General features: G+C 42.1%; 1 protein-coding gene across 1 annotated transcript in view; it reads right to left on the bottom strand.

Moving 5' to 3' along the window:
• Positions 1–17119, bottom strand: part of CNGA3 (cyclic nucleotide gated channel subunit alpha 3) — a 35738-nt gene extending 18619 nt beyond the window's left edge. Inside the window, exons 1-3 of the mRNA XM_054188195.1 lie at positions 17013–17119; positions 8343–8474; positions 524–640 (exon numbers count right to left, since the gene is read on the bottom strand). Of these exons, the coding sequence (XP_054044170.1) occupies positions 524–640; positions 8343–8443 (218 nt within the window). The 5' untranslated portion in view covers positions 8444–8474; positions 17013–17119. The remainder of the gene's footprint in view (positions 1–523; positions 641–8342; positions 8475–17012) is intronic.
• Between the last annotated feature and the right edge of the window lie 523 nt (positions 17120–17642).

The raw sequence follows: 17642 nt of genomic DNA, 5'->3' as shown, positions 1-17642 counted from the left end.
GACTAAGGTTCCTAATCCATTATAAACATAACTGAATTCTAAAAACTGAGAGAAACTCCTGACACGAGAGCCTCTGTCTCCTCACTTGCCAGAGCAATCTACCAGCAAGGGAAATCATTATGTCTTATTTGATAGGAAGCAAACATTGCATCAGCTATCAGCCAGAACCAAACACTTGATCATTTACTTTACAGTCTGTCTTAACTTCATGCATTTCCTCAGCATTCAATATGTTTTCAGATCAGATAATGGGAAAAAAATTTACTTTTTTGTATTCTGACTAATTTATGTGAGGTCATTCAGCATCTCTAGGATTCTAAGGTTTTTATTAGCAATGAGTAAGCGATGAGTTCAGAATCAACATCAAAAGCTGCTTCTGTTACTTTTCATAGACTTTCTTCAGATGGACTCCATCCATTTTCTTTGGAAAGTGATGGTTCTTTTTATTTTGCCTCCAAATTGTGATCAGTCTCTTTCAACAAGCTAAACTTAACACTGGAAATGGTATTAGTTAGCACATTACCTTGCCATTGCTCCCCTGCCCGTGAAGGAGCTCGTCTGGGATTCAGATAGGTGTCTTCCCTCCACAGAAATGACTCTCTGCAGTTCTGAAGACGCATCCTCACACAGTGAATGGGTTCTGCAAAACAAGGGTTTTTTTAAGAATTCCATGCAGCCTCCAGCAGACTTCCCCCCATCTGATTCTTTCCACCACTACATCAGGAAACAATGCAGCAAATTGTCCTCTTCCTAGTAATATGACATACGTTTGATAAACATAGAGCTAAGCCTACATTCCTTTCTTTTCTGGAGCCATCCAACACGAAATGAAGTCAGTGGAGGCTCTGCCATCTGTTCCAGCAAGCTCAGAAGTTTATTCCTCGCTGGTCAGGACTACTCTGGTGTGCAAATACACAATTACGGGAAGCATATTTTCCACTCTAACACCTCCTGTAAGGCCTCGGTAGCTTTCCTTCAACATGGAGTTCATCCCCAGGGGACTTTAAAGTGGCTGCCTACTGCTTTTTTCAGTGTTAGAATTACAGAATCATAGAATCGCCTAGGTTGGAAGGGATCTTTCAGATCATCTGGTCCAACCATCAACCTAACTCTGACAAAAACCATCACTAAACCGTATCTCTAAGCTCTATGTCTGCCAGTCTTTTAAATACCTCCAGGGATGGTGCCTCAACCACTTCCAGGAGCAGCCTGTTCCAATGCTTAACAACCCTTTCAGTGTAAAAATTTTTCCTACTACCCAGTCTAAACCTCCCCTGGTGCAACTTGGGGCTGTTTCCTCTTGTCCTATCGCCTGTTACTTGGGAGAAGAGACCGACCCCCACCTGGCTACAGCCTCCTTTCAGGTAGTTGCAGAGAGCGATAAGGTCTCCCCTCAGCCTCCTTTTCTCCAGGCTGAACAACCCCAGCTCCCTCAGCCGCTCCTCATGAGACTTGTGCTCCAGACCCCTCACCAGCTTCATTGCCCTTCTCTCGACCCACTCCAGCACCTCAATGTCTATTTTGTGGTGAGGGGCCCCACAGTACTCGAGGTGTGGCCTCACCAGGCCTCACTCTAGGAGCATTGTTCTCCTAGACATTGTTTGGGTTTAACAGTGTGGAATTTCTACCAGTGCCGTTCCTATTTGTGACTCAAAGCTAATACGCATCACTTTTTGCTTTCACTCCTGCTGGGACTGAAAGGGAAAAACAGTGATTTTACAGTAGTTAGCCCCGAGCAGCACCACTGCTGGCCTCAGCAGCCTCTTGCCGCCAGCTGCACAACTGCAGGCCTAATGCTGCCTGCTTCGTCACTGAAACGTCACCTATTGCGTAGCAAAACAGGCTATCACATCTCAGAGACCAGGCACCTCAGGCTGTCGCCACACATGGAAGACCCTACAGCAGCCCAGTAGCACACAACTGCAGACAGTGACTATAACGTCGAGCTACCTGCAGTGTCTGCCAACTCCCACGAGTTCCCGTCATTGTAAGACTACTTATTAGCACTGAAATAATTAGTATTTGAGAAAAACATGACATTTTAGCCTCAACTTTCGGTAATGGAGTTTTGAAATTGGCTTCACTAGAACCTGGACTTTACCAGGGCTCACTCTGGGTTTTTTTATAAGAGTACTAAGGTTTTCTCTATGTTTTTTCATTCTTTAGCATTAACTTTCACAAGACTTTGTCACATCCATTAAGGACCACTTTTTTCCCCCTTCGTCATGCGAACAAGAACTCTCACATGAGTCTGTTAATCTGGATTGCCAGGAAAACACTGGCTATAATGATACTTGCAATATCTTCATATGAACTAACAATGGCATTTTGAATGCCCATAAAAGGATAATTAGCAGCTCCATTTTGTGTGTACTCACAGCTGAGAAACTGACAAACAGAGAATTAAAAACTTTATTATTCCTACACAAAGAACCATGCTAAAAAGATAGGGCCTGACAGGCCCAGAATTCTTAACTTGTTCACTGTTTTCTTCTTCTCTTCTGATAAGAAGACACCAACAGACACTGCTCAGTTATTGAAAAACTTTTATAACCTAGTTTATGTTGTGGGTGCTGAGAATATTGTGGATGCTGAGAATATTGTGGATGCCAAAATCAACATGGCTTCTAGGGAAGAATGAACAAACTCTTGGAACAGAATTCCATTATGGATTACCAGATACACAGAGCCTGCATTCGGCCCAAGAAGCCTCCTGAGGTGGACACTTGGGAGACTATTAGAGGAAAGTATGCTGCAATTTGCCTGCTTTTTTTTTCTTTTTCCTGGACCATCTGCCTACAGTCCTGCTGGAGAAAAGATACTGGACTAGTCAGTCTTTTAGACTGTGCTGCTATGGCTGTTTTTATGTCCTTTTATTCCTTTTCACAGAAAAATATACATTTTGTGTGATCTTACACAGCAATAAATTCTAATATTGCCACTTCTGTTCTTACTTACCAATTATTACTATTTTTAAGTCCTGAAAACACATTTTTAAAAGAAGACGGTGGGCATTCTTAGAAAATAATTTTAAGTGTAACAATTCAGATGTGAAAAAAAATTGTATTTTGCAGAAATAGATAGCCTTGCATGGAGGCTTAAACCAGTATCTTTAGTTTCATATCTGGATGGATTAGAAGTTTGTGTTCAATCAATGACTCGGATAATGAGGAATATCTCACTAAATTGCAGTAACACAAATGCTTTTAATGACTGTACATTAAGTTGTTCTATTTGCTCTAAATATAGGTAACTAAATATAAGGGTCAAAAAATGAAGTAATGAATAATAATAATAATAATACAGAAAACAAAGTAAACATGGATTGAAATACTTTACGTGTCCTTCCAAATAGAATTTAAAAAAGAAAAAGGATTGTCAGAGTGCCTTCTTTGTCAGTTTAAGAAAACCCTACACAGGGGTAGCAGGAAAAGGCCCAGGAAAGCAGGCCAGTCAGACTTTTTCTGCAGTCTCAGAGGGAGAACTATTTCCATTTTATTAGCCTCTATAAGCATACTGAAATACAAGGAACACCATGTGATGTTCTAGTTGGATATAACTGTGCTGGTTTATCAGTGAGAAGAAGGGCCACGCAGGAGTTAAAATTGCTATCCAAAATGGACTGATAACTAATCTTCTTATTTCTTTTTTGTAAACTTTTTTTTAGTCCCAGCCTCCTTTATTACTGACATAGCTGTGCTTGGGCATCTGCTGACAATAAATAAAAGGCTAAGAATGAAAAGCTCAACTTTGTTTTGAGTAAATGCCTAGGAAGGCAACGCAGAATAGTGCTGAGAGAGCTGAGTGAGCTCTAAACAAGCTTGATCAGGTACCAAAAAGCAATGTCCTGCTAGCTCCACTTACCAGCACGGACTCATACTTGCTAAGTACATCATCTGTTAAGTGCTCCATACACATCATCATCACCTCCATACTCCTCAGCAGTGTGGAAAGCTGTGCTCCGCTGTCCCTACACAGTCTCATCGTATTCTGTGCATCCGTAACACTGAGAGTTTTACCAACTGTCTGCCCTCTTGCTAGCAGTAGCTACTGAGCATGTAATGGCACCCTCTAAAACCCAATGTTTTCAATCCAGGGTATGGCTTTTGGTATCCAGAGACAGAAGTATGTTGAAGAAATGTTTTCGTCTACATGAAAGAAAATGGCATGCTCCGCGTGACCTGATCCGAACATCTTCTCATCTGATCCGGAGTCCCACAACACAAATTAAAAATTTCAAATTATGTAAATTGCTCTCTGGTCAGATTCTTACCAATAAGTGATCAGACATACTCACTGTAACATTTATATTCTGTAGGAAAAAAAGAGGCAAAACTCTCAGATTCAACTGCTGGAATCAAATTGGGTGGATTATGGACTCAACCAGTGAAATTCTGAAGTCTGTATTTTTATTTCAATTGCTTGACTGTTTTTAAAAGACAATTTTCTGATTACTCTATATGTGCATCAAGAATTTCTACAGCTAGGTTTATGTTTTAACTAAATATAATGATTTGTACATAAATTCACGTTTACCTTACAAAAAAGTTATAGACATAACATGTGTAGACAACTCAGGAAAATCAAAATCATTTTGTGGAAACAGTATTGAAGTGCTTGCATTTCACCTTTACAAATACAGCTTATGTATACCTGCAACGGGATCAGAAAACAACACACAAAGGACTCCGCCAGGCAACTCTTATGAAAGCACCTGTCCGATACTACACAGCAATCACAAACATATTTTAATTCACACAAATGCAAAGCAAAAAGTAAATCTAAAATGAGTTCTTCCTTCCACTATTATAACTCCCTATTATAAAACTCATATACTCATTCCCGACTTTCCTCAACCCCGTTCAGATAATACAAGAGGCCTTCTTTGTCAGCTGGCTTTATATCGATGCAGAGGGACAGTTACAGATGGGGCTTTTGGTGTAACACCTTCAATGCATGAGGCAGAGTTTTTACTTTATTTTTACAAAGACAGACTCATTCCCATCTGGACTCCATAAACTCGTTTGGTATCTGCAGCAAAACAGTAACCACTGCCATTACTATCCAAGGGCGTTACACGGTCTGAAATCAACCTGAGAAGAGAACAAGCAGTGCGCCAAGAAGGAGAGAGCAGGTTACAAAGCAGAAAGAGCGGCAGATGATTGTGCCTTCTCGGGTTATGCTGAAAAATATTTTATTTCCACAAGGGTAGGAATGTCACTATATCTTAGAGAAAACTCATGGGCATGGGGGTTTCTACTCCATGCCTCTTCAGCTCTCTAAAGGCCAATTTATTCCCATGCTTTTGAGGTATCTAGCGGAGTAAGCTCTGGGAAGGATATTTACATCACCAGCTGCTCTGTACCTGTCCCTTACCTTGACTTAATTTGGCTCTAAATTTGCACAAAGATCTTCAAGCAAACCCTAGAAGACCATTTTCACCTAAAATGCAAGGAAATAATACAGAATTTTCATTTAGTAGTAATTGTTTTGAAGTTCCGATCAGTTCAAGAGGAATTGCTGAAGCCCTTTTGAGTAACAACTGAGCCAAACTTCAAGGGCGGGATTTGGCTCCAGATGGCAGTGACCTAAATTAGGGTTTCTAATATAAGCTGAGTATCTAAGTTCCCAATATAGTTAATTGCCATCTTAGGGCTCGATTCAGTTGCCTCAATATAGGAGTCTAGTACCGTTTAAAATACCTCAAAATACTTTATCCGACCTCTCCAGAGCACACAGGTCTCACCTCTTATCCACTCGCTCAAGCTAAATGCTTCAGATACTCTATGGTATCTCAAAGAGCTTTAGATGCCTATTTTAGGCAGCTAAATACCTCTCATAATCAACACAGCCAAACGAGTCTGAAGAGCTATTCAGCTTCATCTGAAGAGTTCCCTAGGCTCCACCGTTAGTACTGACTGCATCTCCGCTGATGACAGCAGGAACTTAAGACACCTATTCACATAAAGACACTGAAATCCAGATGTCTACAAGGCACAGATGAATCATACTTCCAACTTTTAGATAGCCAAGCTGTGTCTATAAGCTAATGTGCTGCCTGTCCTATTTGAGCTCTTCCTATACAGAGGCTGGATTTTCAAAATGAAGGCTCATTTGGGGTTTTTTTGTTTTGTTAATTTTTGTTTCTAAAAAATGACCAGCTTTATAACACACTGCACTGGAAGAATATGGGCACGTGAATCACCTACTCCAGCACAATTGAGAATGACAGTTCAAAGACCATCAGCAGCTTTCTGTTACCTGTTTCAGTGAACGCTTTTCCTTGACAATACTTCATTCCACAGCACAAAAGCACTTATGCACATCCTTCTCATTAAGCATAAATTTAACACCCACTGACTTTAATGAGAACTAAGAAATGTGTTTAATTGCTTTGTTGAACTATAGCCAACAGGAATTGATGGAAGGCAAAGGCAAAGGAGAAATTATGCTACTCTAGAAAACCTGGGTTTTTTTCAATGTCTATAGTTGTATATTTTGCTATGAGACAAAGAATGGCTAAAATTTTGGTTGGGATCTGTCTTTTGGTAAAGACATATTCTTAAACAAATCTGAATTAAAAAAAAGTGTATCAGAATTCTTTGAGTGGTATTACAAAGCTATATACTTACTAGCAATCACTTCAGCTATCCAAAAACCTTAAATATGAGATCTCTTACAGAGTGAGATTGTATCTTTTTACTCATCCATGGACTCCTGCAATTAATGCTGATAACAGCAAACTTTCTTTTAAATAAATGGCTCTTCAAGAACATCATCATCGTCATCATGATAAAGTGCAATTCATATTTCAGTCCCTCTATCTGTCATAAGCAAGTCATTGCCTCTGAAACTGCAGATGACTGCAGGGATTTAATTCTACATTTAAACCTTTATAACCACACTCTCACATCCCTGCCAGTAATTCCATTCTGTGAGCTGCCAATCACTGATACCCTCTACAAAAAGGACATTAAAAAAGGAAAGGAAGAGGCTCATTTTGATCTGTGTTTTCTCTGTTTCCGAGATGTAACCGTAAATGGAGACAGGGGTACACAGCTCTTGCCAATCTCCCTAAGGAGACCATGGGGTAGTAGAAATAAGTCAAGCAAGCCATACTGTGCAGAATAAAAGAAGCTCTGTCTTCACTGGTGTAGGTACACCTACATGGCAGAAAGTACGATGTAAGCAAATCAGAAAGGAAAAAAACAAGGACCAATTCAAACAGGACAGGGATCACATCCATACTAGATGCTAGGGGCGTGCAATCCAAAATTCTTATAATGCAGGCAGTCCTATCAGTCCAGCAGGATTTTAAGTCCTCTAGTCTGGGTACACATTTGAACAGGAAGAGACAGTCTGTCAGGGTCCACATAGTGGAGGTGGTTGACCGTAACAAGTTAAAAGAACAGTTTTTCCAGCACAAGTGCTGTGGATCATCAGATGCTTTCCTGCAGACCCAGCAGGGTTTGCCCAGATTAGACAAATGACTGGTACTGTGCAAAATATAAGTGCACATTTTAAACAAACACCTTGAAACTATCAAAACAGAGAAAGGTGAATGAGTGAGAGGCTCTGAAAAGCCTGTACAAAAATGTCAAAATACTTTATACACTACAGGTGTTCTCTATCATAGAACCACAGAATGGTTTGGGTTGGAAGGGTGCTTAAAGATCATCCAGTTCCACCCCCCTGCCATGGGCAGGGACACCTCCCACTAGACCAGGCTGCTCAAAGCCCCATCCAGCCTGGCCTTGAACACTTCCAGGGATGGGGCGTCCACAGCTTCTCTGGGCAACCTGTTCCAGTGCCTCACCACCCTCACAGGAAAGAATTTCTTCCTAATATCTAATCTAAATCTCCCCTCTTTCGGTTTGAAACTGTTACCCCTCGTCCTATCATTACACTCCCTGATCAAGAGTCCCTCCCCATCTTTCCTGTAAGCCCCCTTTAGGTACTGGAAGGCTGCTATAAGGTCTCCCCACAGGAACTAGGCAATTTGCAGAGGCTACTTTCAGAAAAAAACTTCCTGAGGCTTTTCAGTGCATGGGACTTGGAGGATCCCTTTTCCTCCAAATCCCACAGACTCTGTGGGAAGCACAGATCCTGCTATCTGTGTGGTGACATAAGAAAAAGGTTTCTCTTTAACGAGTTGGTGTAATTCCCATTGATGTGAAAATGGGGTTTATTTCTGAGGTAATACAGATTCTGGTTCATTACGTCAGTGAAGAGCACTGGGTCAACAATATCATGACATAACACTCCCATAATACAGAGCTAGAGGAGTGCCACAAATTATGCAGCAATCTGTCCTCTTGACTGTGACGAAAGGAAAACATTACCTGATACAGCCATTTTCAATCCTTTCAATATCTTCATCAGTAGTTCTGACAGACAGTCTCTGCATACCAGGGTAGGAGTGCTGGGTGTTGATTTTTGCCATTTTGCTTTACATATCAACATCTAAATGACAGCTGAAACAGTAGGGGAAAAAAAACAACAACCAAAAACATTTTGTGAAAGCTGCAAAAGAAATATGCTCAGTATATAAAAACAGTGATTTATTAAAACAATGGTTAACAGCAAAAAGCAAATTCAACCATTTGAAGAATAGCCAGTGATATTTACACACACAAATGATACCTGCTTTTTGATTTATTTGCACTAGACAGAAAAAAGGACTAGTAAAAGTGTAACAAAGAAAATTCATCACGACTAAAGGAAATGGTTACGTGACACTATATTCTTTTTAGTCTCTGGGCTTTCTGAATGCCTACACTGTCATAGCTATTATCCATAGTGAAATTGCATTTAAAATCTCATTAAAAGAAGGTTACAGTGAGAAAGCCAACTAATAAAAGCTAGGTAATACATGTGCTAGGACAACCCATTCCTCTTTAAGTTGATCCCCTTGTGCTAATTTTATCTATTTTCTGATTAAGGTTTTTATTCTGAAAATGCATATTAACCAAGCAGGTAATTAATGAAATGTTTCCCTCAACTTAATGCCATTCATTAATTCTATATTATCTAAACTCTGCACCAAACACATACTAGGGTTCTTTTTCCATTTATTTCCATATGTCATTTTTATTACACTGCTTCAAGACAGGTTCTGTTAAGATATTTAACATCCCAGCTCCTACAAGACTTAGGAAATTGACCTAAATTCCTTTCCAGGTTTGGCCTTCAATGACTTACCAAATTCATATCACATCTATCACCTGCAGAACAGGTTTTAAGATTCAAGACCAATAAAGAAACAAAACAAGTCCTAGGATACAAAACCAAACACTATTTTGGATGAAAAACTAGCTGCTTAGAAGACATAAATCAAGAACAGGATTAAATGGTCGCCTTCACCACTACAAAAGGTTAAGAACCATATTCCTCAGGGTTCCATAGGAAAACCTCTCATTAATGATGCTGACAAAAAGGAGTAGCAAGACAAGAAGATCTCAGGATGGCAAGAAGCACTGTGGGCAAGAGAAACAAGAGAAACAAGAGAGGTGCGAGGAACTTCAGCGTGACCCACATCAACTAGATCAATTTCTGAATTTGATGGCAAGTGACGTGCAATGTAGGCAAATGTAAATCAATAAATACAGGTGAAAAGCATGTAAACTACTACATTATATGCTTCTAAATTAAGCATATGCTCTCAGACAGGGAACCTGAACACTATGTATGTACAGCTCAGTGAAATGCCCTGGTCAGTGCAGGGCAAGCTTGCTGACACAATAGCTAACAAACAAGGTGAATGTATGTACACATGGAAAGTGTAATGACACAAAGAACATTAAAACTGGTCCATGAAACAACAGCGCAGACTTCTCTGGAACACTATTAGCCCTTCTCTTAAACAGAAAGATACTGCAGAATAAAAGCATGGCAAGAATGATCAAGGACATAGGAAAAGGAGAGAAAGAAAAACAGGGCTCGCTTACCCTAGAAAGGCAATGAATAAGAAGCTGTAAAATAAAAATATGTAGGTACAATTGGAGCTGATTTCAGAGCCCTTAAAATGATTTCATCTTTAAAATCCAAATTCAATATGCAGTGTGGTCTGAATCTTTATTCTGCACTAGACTGGAGGAAAGGAGGAGCAAAAAATTTCACAGAAATACAACTCTACTATTAAGCAATAAAATGCATTAATACATTTTTGGAAGGAGGTAGGGAGAGTGGCTGAAGGTTCATTATTAAATTGTGCCACGCATGCCCAGCTGTGGTAGAGAGAGACAGAAGACAGGACTGGTAGAAATAAGTAATGCAGTAATTTGGGTACAACACAGGTGGTGAGATCTGAAGCAACACGGTTTGGCCTTGCCTGAAGCACATAAAATTCTGACAAATTATTGGCTATCTGATAAAGGAGAAATATTTATTCCTTCTAGGCCTCCAAGGTTCTTAATGATAAATGTGTTTAACGGTCTAGGGAGGAGATCAGCATTTCAAAACTGGATCCAAAACCTGGCAAGTGCCTGACTAGGGAGCAGCTTACAGCAAGCATGGAACTACAAAGAGTCAGCCTGCAGGAAAACGCAGCAAAGGCGTAAGGCTCCTCAAACACTTTTTGCAGGGCTGCAGAGAGACAGCTGGTGTCCAGAGTCCTAAAACTGCCACTAAAAGCTGGTGCTTACAAGACAGTTTTAAGAACTGATACAGCTCAGCTTTGTATTTAAAAACACAGTTGTTACAGTAGAGTGGTGGGTTGGCCTTGGCTGGCTGCCAGACGCCCACCCAGCCGCTCACGCACTCCTCCTCCTCAGCAGTCCAGTGGGAGAAAGTAAAATGAGAAAGCTCATGGGTCGAGATAAGGACAGGAAGATCACTTACCAATTATCATCCCAGGCAAAACAGACTCAAATTGTGGAAAGTTAATTTAATTTGTTGCCAATTAAAATAGAGTTGAATGGTGAGAAACAAAGACAAAAAAACCTCCCCCCCTCTTTTTTTTCCCCAAAATTCGACTTCCACCTCTTCCACCCAGCCCAGCAGCACAGGGGGTGGGGAATGGGGGTTTGCAGTCAGTCCATAATGGTTCCTCTCTGCCGCTCTTTCCTCCTCACACCATTCCCCTAGTCCAGCATAGGTCCTTCCCACAGGTTGCAGTCCTTCACGAACTGCTCCAGTGTGGGTCCACTGCCCAGGCTGCAGTCCTTCAGGATAAACCTGCTCCAGTGTGGGTCCTCCATGGGCCACAGTTCCTGTCAGAAGAACCAGTTTCTGCATGGGCTTGTCTCCACTGGCTGCAGTTTCCTTCAAGAAACTGCAGTTTCCTTCCTACCTGCTGGAGCAAGTCCAGAGGAGGGCCACGAAGATGATGAGAGGGCTGGAGCACCCTTCCTATGAGGACAGGCTGAGAGAGTTGGGGTTGTTCAGCCTGGAGAAAAAAAGGCTCCAGGGAGACCTTATTGCGGCCTTTCAGTACTTAAAGGGGGCTTATAAGAAAGATGGGAACAAACTTTATAGCAGGGCCTGTTGTGATAGGACAGGGCATAATGGCTTTAAACTAAAAGAGGGAAGATTTAAACTAGAGAGAGGGAAGAAAATGTTTACAATGAGGGTGGTGAAACACTGGAACAGGTTGCCTAGAGAGGTGGTAGATGCCCCATCCCTGGAAACAGCCCCCAGCCTGGAAACCCAGGTTGGACGGGGCTCTGAGCAACCTGATCTAGTTGAAGATGTCCCTTCTCATTGCAGGAGGCGTTGAACTAGATGACTTTTAAAAGTCCCTTCCAACCCAAACTATTCTATGATTCCATGATCTACTTGCTCCACTGTGGGGTCCTCCACAGTGGCTATCTGCTCTGGCATGGTCTTCTCCATGGGCTGTAGGGGAACCTCTGCTCCTGCACCTGGAACAACACCTCCCCTCCTTATTCTCTGAGCTTGGTGTCTGCAGAGCTGTTTCTCAGACTTTTTTTTCCCCCACACTCCTCGCCGCACACTGCCTGTGTGATGTTTTACCCTTTCTTAAATATGTTTTCCCCAAGGTGCCACCGTCTCAGCTGAGGGTCTCAGCCATGCCTGTGATGGGCCCATTGGAGACAGCTGGAACCAGCTGTGTCCAGCCCCTGGCCCCTGCAGCCCCCTGCCAGCGCCTGGGCACCCACACCCAACTCAAGTAGGTATCTGCCTTTTAGAAAATCCCTGTTGTTTTTGAATTACACTCTCTGCTCTGAATATTTAAAGCTAGTAATTACACTGAAGGTAGAACTTGATTGCCCAAAGGCTGACAAGTCTGATAAGTCCATGTTAGGCACTTAGAACAGTTAGTTAGCTCACAAGTAATTTAACGAGAGAGACAGACAGACAGACAGACAGCAGTCCTCTGAGCATGAATCTAGTTACCCAGTTTCAGGCAACCAAATTGGAGAAATGGATCCTTAAAGTATCCTTGTGTTTTTTAATTTTCCAGATCTCGGTGACTTATCTTTAAGCACACCCAGTAAAACTATGGAAAACAAAAACCGCCTCAGGTTGAAGAATGTTCCAGTAGTATCAGTCAGCAAAACAAAACTTAATCTGAAACAATCCTAGCTTTTGCAAGATTGACATCTTTACCAATGACTGAAGCAGAATTTTAACGTGCTTTCTCTCTTAGTATTTCTTTCTTTGCTAGCCTGAAAGAGATTAATAATAATTCCATACTCAAGAATATTGCTTTTCAGTGCATAAATCATTGGGACTGAAACTAGAGCTAAATGAGAAAGACGTATTATCCTACTAAAAATGTAACAAATTATACATTAGTGATAGCTCTCCCTACTCCAAATGTAAACAGTTCATGTATTCTTTTGTCCTCTTCCTTTTGGATTCAACAGAAACCGATGTTTTGTGTCAAATTATTTTATATGCACTGTCTGGTATAAAAGACCTGTTTTAGCAAGACAGCCAGTTGTCTGACAACAAATATGAGTTCAAGTAACATATGAAAACTTCAGATTCACATAAGCATTTCCTAATTCTGAAAATCAGGTTCTACTTGTCTCTTGATAACTATAACATTAAGGACTTAGAACTAGAGGTATGAAGGCTGCAGTATCTAAATTTTAAGAGCTCTACCATCCAGCAGATTTCCTACAGAAGGCATGCAGAAAATCAGGTACCCAGGAATAAGGTGTTGAGAAGGAAGCTACATCTCCTAGCCGATGTGAAATGACTGAAGCTAAAATGGAAGACTGAAAATAACTGTGCATCTAACTCCAGGCCAAAAAGAGGTGGCGGCCAATTCACCACCATCACTCCCCCCTTGGGCAACACTATCACTCCCCCCTTGGGCCACAACAACCCCATGCATCACTACAGGCTTGGGGCAGTGTGGCTGGAGAGCTGCCTGGTGGAAAAGGACCTGGGGGTTCTAATTGACAAGCAGCTGAACATGAGCCAGCAGTGTGCCCAGGTGGCCAAGAAAGCCAATGCCATCCTGGCCTGTATTAGAAATAGTGTGACCAGCAGAAGGAGGGAGGTGATTGTCCCCCTGTACTCAGCACTGGTGAGGCCACACCTTGAGTATTGTGTCCAGTTCTGGGCACCCCAATATGAGAGAGATATCGAGGTGCTGGAGCGAGTGCAGAGGAGGGCAACGAAGCTGGTGAAGGGCCTGGAGAATAAATCTTATGAGGAGCGACTGAAGGAGCTGGGACCGTTTAGTTTGAGGAAAAGGAGGCTGAGGGGAGACCTCATCGCTCTCTACAACTACTTGAAAGGCCATTGTAGAGAGGTTGGTGCTGGTCTCTTCTCACAGGTAATTAGCGATAGAACAAGATGGAATGGCTTCAAGCTGCAACAGGGTAGGTTTAGGCTGGACATTAGGAAAAAATTCTTCACAGAAAGAGTGGTCAGACACTGGAATAGGCTGCCCAGGGAGGTGGTGCAGTCACCATCCCTCGATGTGTTTAAGACTCGTTTAGATGTGGTGTTAAGGGATATGGTGTAGGGGAGAACTTTGTAGAGTGGGGTTGATGGTTGGACTCGATGATCCCAAGGGTCTTTTCCAACCTAAATGATTCTATGATTCACATTTGGGCTACTCTAGCAGTTCCCCTTTTGAACAGAATATGTTAACTCACCCCAACTTAATTCAAAATTGTTAACCAAGCAAATGTTAATACTTCTGATATGAAGCAAATGTAGCTGTTTATCAAGTAATGATGGCAGATCAAGCTGTTTATACCACCACTTAATATTCTTAAAGCTTATTTATTTAAAGGACTAAAGACAGAAAATATGGCAGAATTTAAAAAAAACGGCTTTTCAAGGTGAAGTATCTATCACTGTCACAAAGTAAAAGGTAATCTTACATATGATTTTATAATGGATCTTATGTATTTGTGTAGTTGGTAATATATTGTTGTTCTTGAGGCTTTCAAAAAACATTTTATTTATTGCTATGGAAGCAGTGATAAGCTGCATAGGATCACTTACATCATTTTAGTTAAGACACGTTCCAAATCCTCACATCAGCCTCTCAGGTTCAACCCTGGTAAGTCTTTGGGATTTATTTCAGGATTTGACCTCCACCTACATGATCCTTGTTATATCACTTCGTAATAGTTGTAGTTCAGCTGCACGTTATGTATGTTGTGTATGTTATGTGTGACAGTCTGCAGTTCCAATGTACCAACCAGTACAGGCAACATACAGACTTTAAAGACTGGTCACTGGACCTCTAAGCAACTAAGTGGTTTGAAGACAAGCTGCAACTATTTTCTTCAGTGACTTGTAGGTCTGTAAATTAACCTGCAGATTTAACTCTGGCACACTCTCACAGAAATCAGCTCTGTTTAAAGGCTACTGGATCAAGCCCAAGGGATTGAAAAAATAATGAGCACCTTACTCTCATTGTAACAGTTTAAATCAACAGTTCTTAAATCCTATGACCTCTTTTAAAAGTACACTTTTCAAATTTTATTACTACCTGCTACATCATACTGCATTTTCCATAGTCTGTGGACACTGACATCTCCTGAAAATGCACATAATTTATACGCATAGCCTAGTAACCTCAGTACTAAAGAACTGTCAGACAAATACACTACCTCTCACAGGTACTCCAGGATGTACATATACTACAAACAACACTGCATATTCATGTATGTATAATTTATAGTTTTAGAATGAAATGCATATGATTATCCTTATTCCATTTGATGGCTGAGTCCCTGCCACCTTGTAGTAACAAAATAATCTCTTAAATAAACTGAATTATTTGGGCTGAGTTTCCCTTCTATATCTATGAATTGTAGTTAATGCAGTTCAGTTTTCTAAGATCTACTAAATATTTTTGCAGACAATTTTCTATTAATTATTTTTTAGACTGGAAATGGCTCAGGAGAAACTAGCTGTGTATACTGAACATAACATTGTAAATTAAAACACAGTAAATTACAAATCACAGTTGACTGGACAAGTCACACCGTGTGGTTTCTGTTGCTAGTAGGGGTTAACTCGACGCAGGTGTCCATGTTTCTATATAGAAAATAAACTCTGTGCAAGGCTGCTGTAACCACTGTCTACCAGTTTTGCCAACATCTCTGTCAGTGCATTCATTTGCCAAGTTAACTCTTAAAAGTGAACATAACAAGGGCATGTAGACAGCTAAAACACAGCAGATTTACATTTCTGAATGAGTATCTATAAAATATATATATGTTTGCATGCGTGCACGTGCATACGTGCAAATGTTACCCGCTCAAATTATCCCCTGCCCACTTTATGTGAACTATCGCAGCCATCCCATTTGGCTAGGGAAGGAAGACATGAGAGGTAATTTGTGTCACGCTTCACATGCAGTAACAAGGCAGTCGACAGAAGAGGATTTAAGAGACACTAATGAAAAGAGATGGCAACACTGGAGAAGGCTGCAGGATAACGTGCTGAACCGAAATGGCAGAGCCTTGGGTGCAAACTGGATGACAAAGGCTGGGATGCGCAGAGGTACACAGAAGGCTGGGCTGAGAGATGCTGACATGGAAGGATGGCGTATAATTTTTCAAGCTGATGTGCTCTTCCCTCAAGTCGTTCACTGCTTGTTTATCATGATTACCCTTGCTGATTAGACATCCTGACAGTCCCATTATCATCTGCACCGTGTATTTTTCTAATCAGGTGGTGGTTTAGCATGCATACTCAAAGAAAACAACAGAAAAAATATTACAGGGAAAAAAAACAACTGTGCCCACTGAAGACAAAGTTACGCTATTTCACAAGCTGTAGCATCTGAAATCATAATTTACTCAGTTGTAACAATGAAAATTAGAGATTTTAATACAACAATCCTCCTACTACTTGCTTTGAAAGTAACAACTCTGAATCTGGAAAATAAAATACAGTAAAAACTGTACCAACATTTACATTTAATATCATTTCTTCAGACATTTAAAGTAACGTTCATATCATTTTTCCTTGTCCTCTTTTGGCTTTTTCCTCTTACCAAGCGAGTGGACCATGCATTAGAGAAAGACGTTAATTATAGTCATTATTGTGTCTTGCACATTTTTAGGCACACTATGGCCTGGTTTACACTACATGAGTTTTGCAAAAGATGTCATATTGCTAAAAACAAGGACAATTTAGTGGGAGCACTAGGGATCCCAGGAAAGTGATTTTCTTTCACTGTGCTTGTAGTATTTGCTAGCATTTTCTTTAACGGTCTGATAACATCATGCTCGTACCGCAGGCACTGGACAGCAGAGAAGTTAGAGACACATGGACCAAACTGGCCAAGCGAAGCCTCAATCAACAGGAGTCAACAGGTAATTAATTGCCTCCGGCCCAGCTTCTGTACATATTTCTGTCCTGAATCCTATTTAATTGTAGATACACGGTTTTTGTGTCAATTAATCAAATTAGTATTTTTCTTTAAAAAAAATAGGTTGTAAGTTACATTTCTGCTTCAAGCTTTTGAGTTAAGGCTTAAAACTGCAGTCAGGTGCACGACATGATCCCACTCTCCCAAGCACAACAGAGACGGAGAGGCTTTCTGCCTCCTCTTCCAGACTCACCTGTCCACGCTTTCCCCCGCTGTTTCCCAATTCAGAAACTCTCTGTCTGACAGTCTGTGTCTGCCTGCCTGAATGCAGGCACTTCGGGGCCGTTATCCTTAAGCCAGCGCTGCCCTTCCCCAAGCCCGTGTCGGTCCGGACCCCCGCAGTGGTAGCCCTCTCCCAGGCGGGGCGGCCCGGCCCAGCCCGGCCCGGCGGGGGCGGCGGGGCAGGGCCCGCCGCGGCCGCCCTTCCACTTCGCTCCGCTCCGCTCCGCTCCCCTCCGCACGGGCGGATTACAGCCGAATCCCGCACGCCTAAACCCGGCTGGCCGGGAAAAGCCGCTCCCAGGGCTTTGCGATCCTGTTAAGTTCTCGGAGAGGATCAAGACGTCAAAGCAGCTCGGCGGCGCCCCGGGCACGTTTCTTGCCACGCCGAGGAAAGTTAGGAACCCACCGCCGGGACGGGACGGGACCGCGGACCCGCAGCCCCGGGCGGCGACGCCGTCCCCTGCCCCGTCCCCCGGCACGAAAAGCGACGCGGCCCTGCCAGGCGGCTGTCCTCGGCCCCGGGGCACCGGCTACCGGCGGGGCGGAGCTGCGCCCGGGCGGGCGCTCATACCCTCCCGGCCGGGAGAAGGGGGGTTGCGGG

The sequence above is a fragment of the Rissa tridactyla genome, chromosome 1 (genome assembly GCF_028500815.1).
Source record: "Rissa tridactyla isolate bRisTri1 chromosome 1, bRisTri1.patW.cur.20221130, whole genome shotgun sequence".
Classification (NCBI taxonomy): domain Eukaryota; kingdom Metazoa; phylum Chordata; class Aves; order Charadriiformes; family Laridae; genus Rissa; species Rissa tridactyla.
This window is presented reverse-complemented; position numbering and strand designations above follow the sequence as displayed.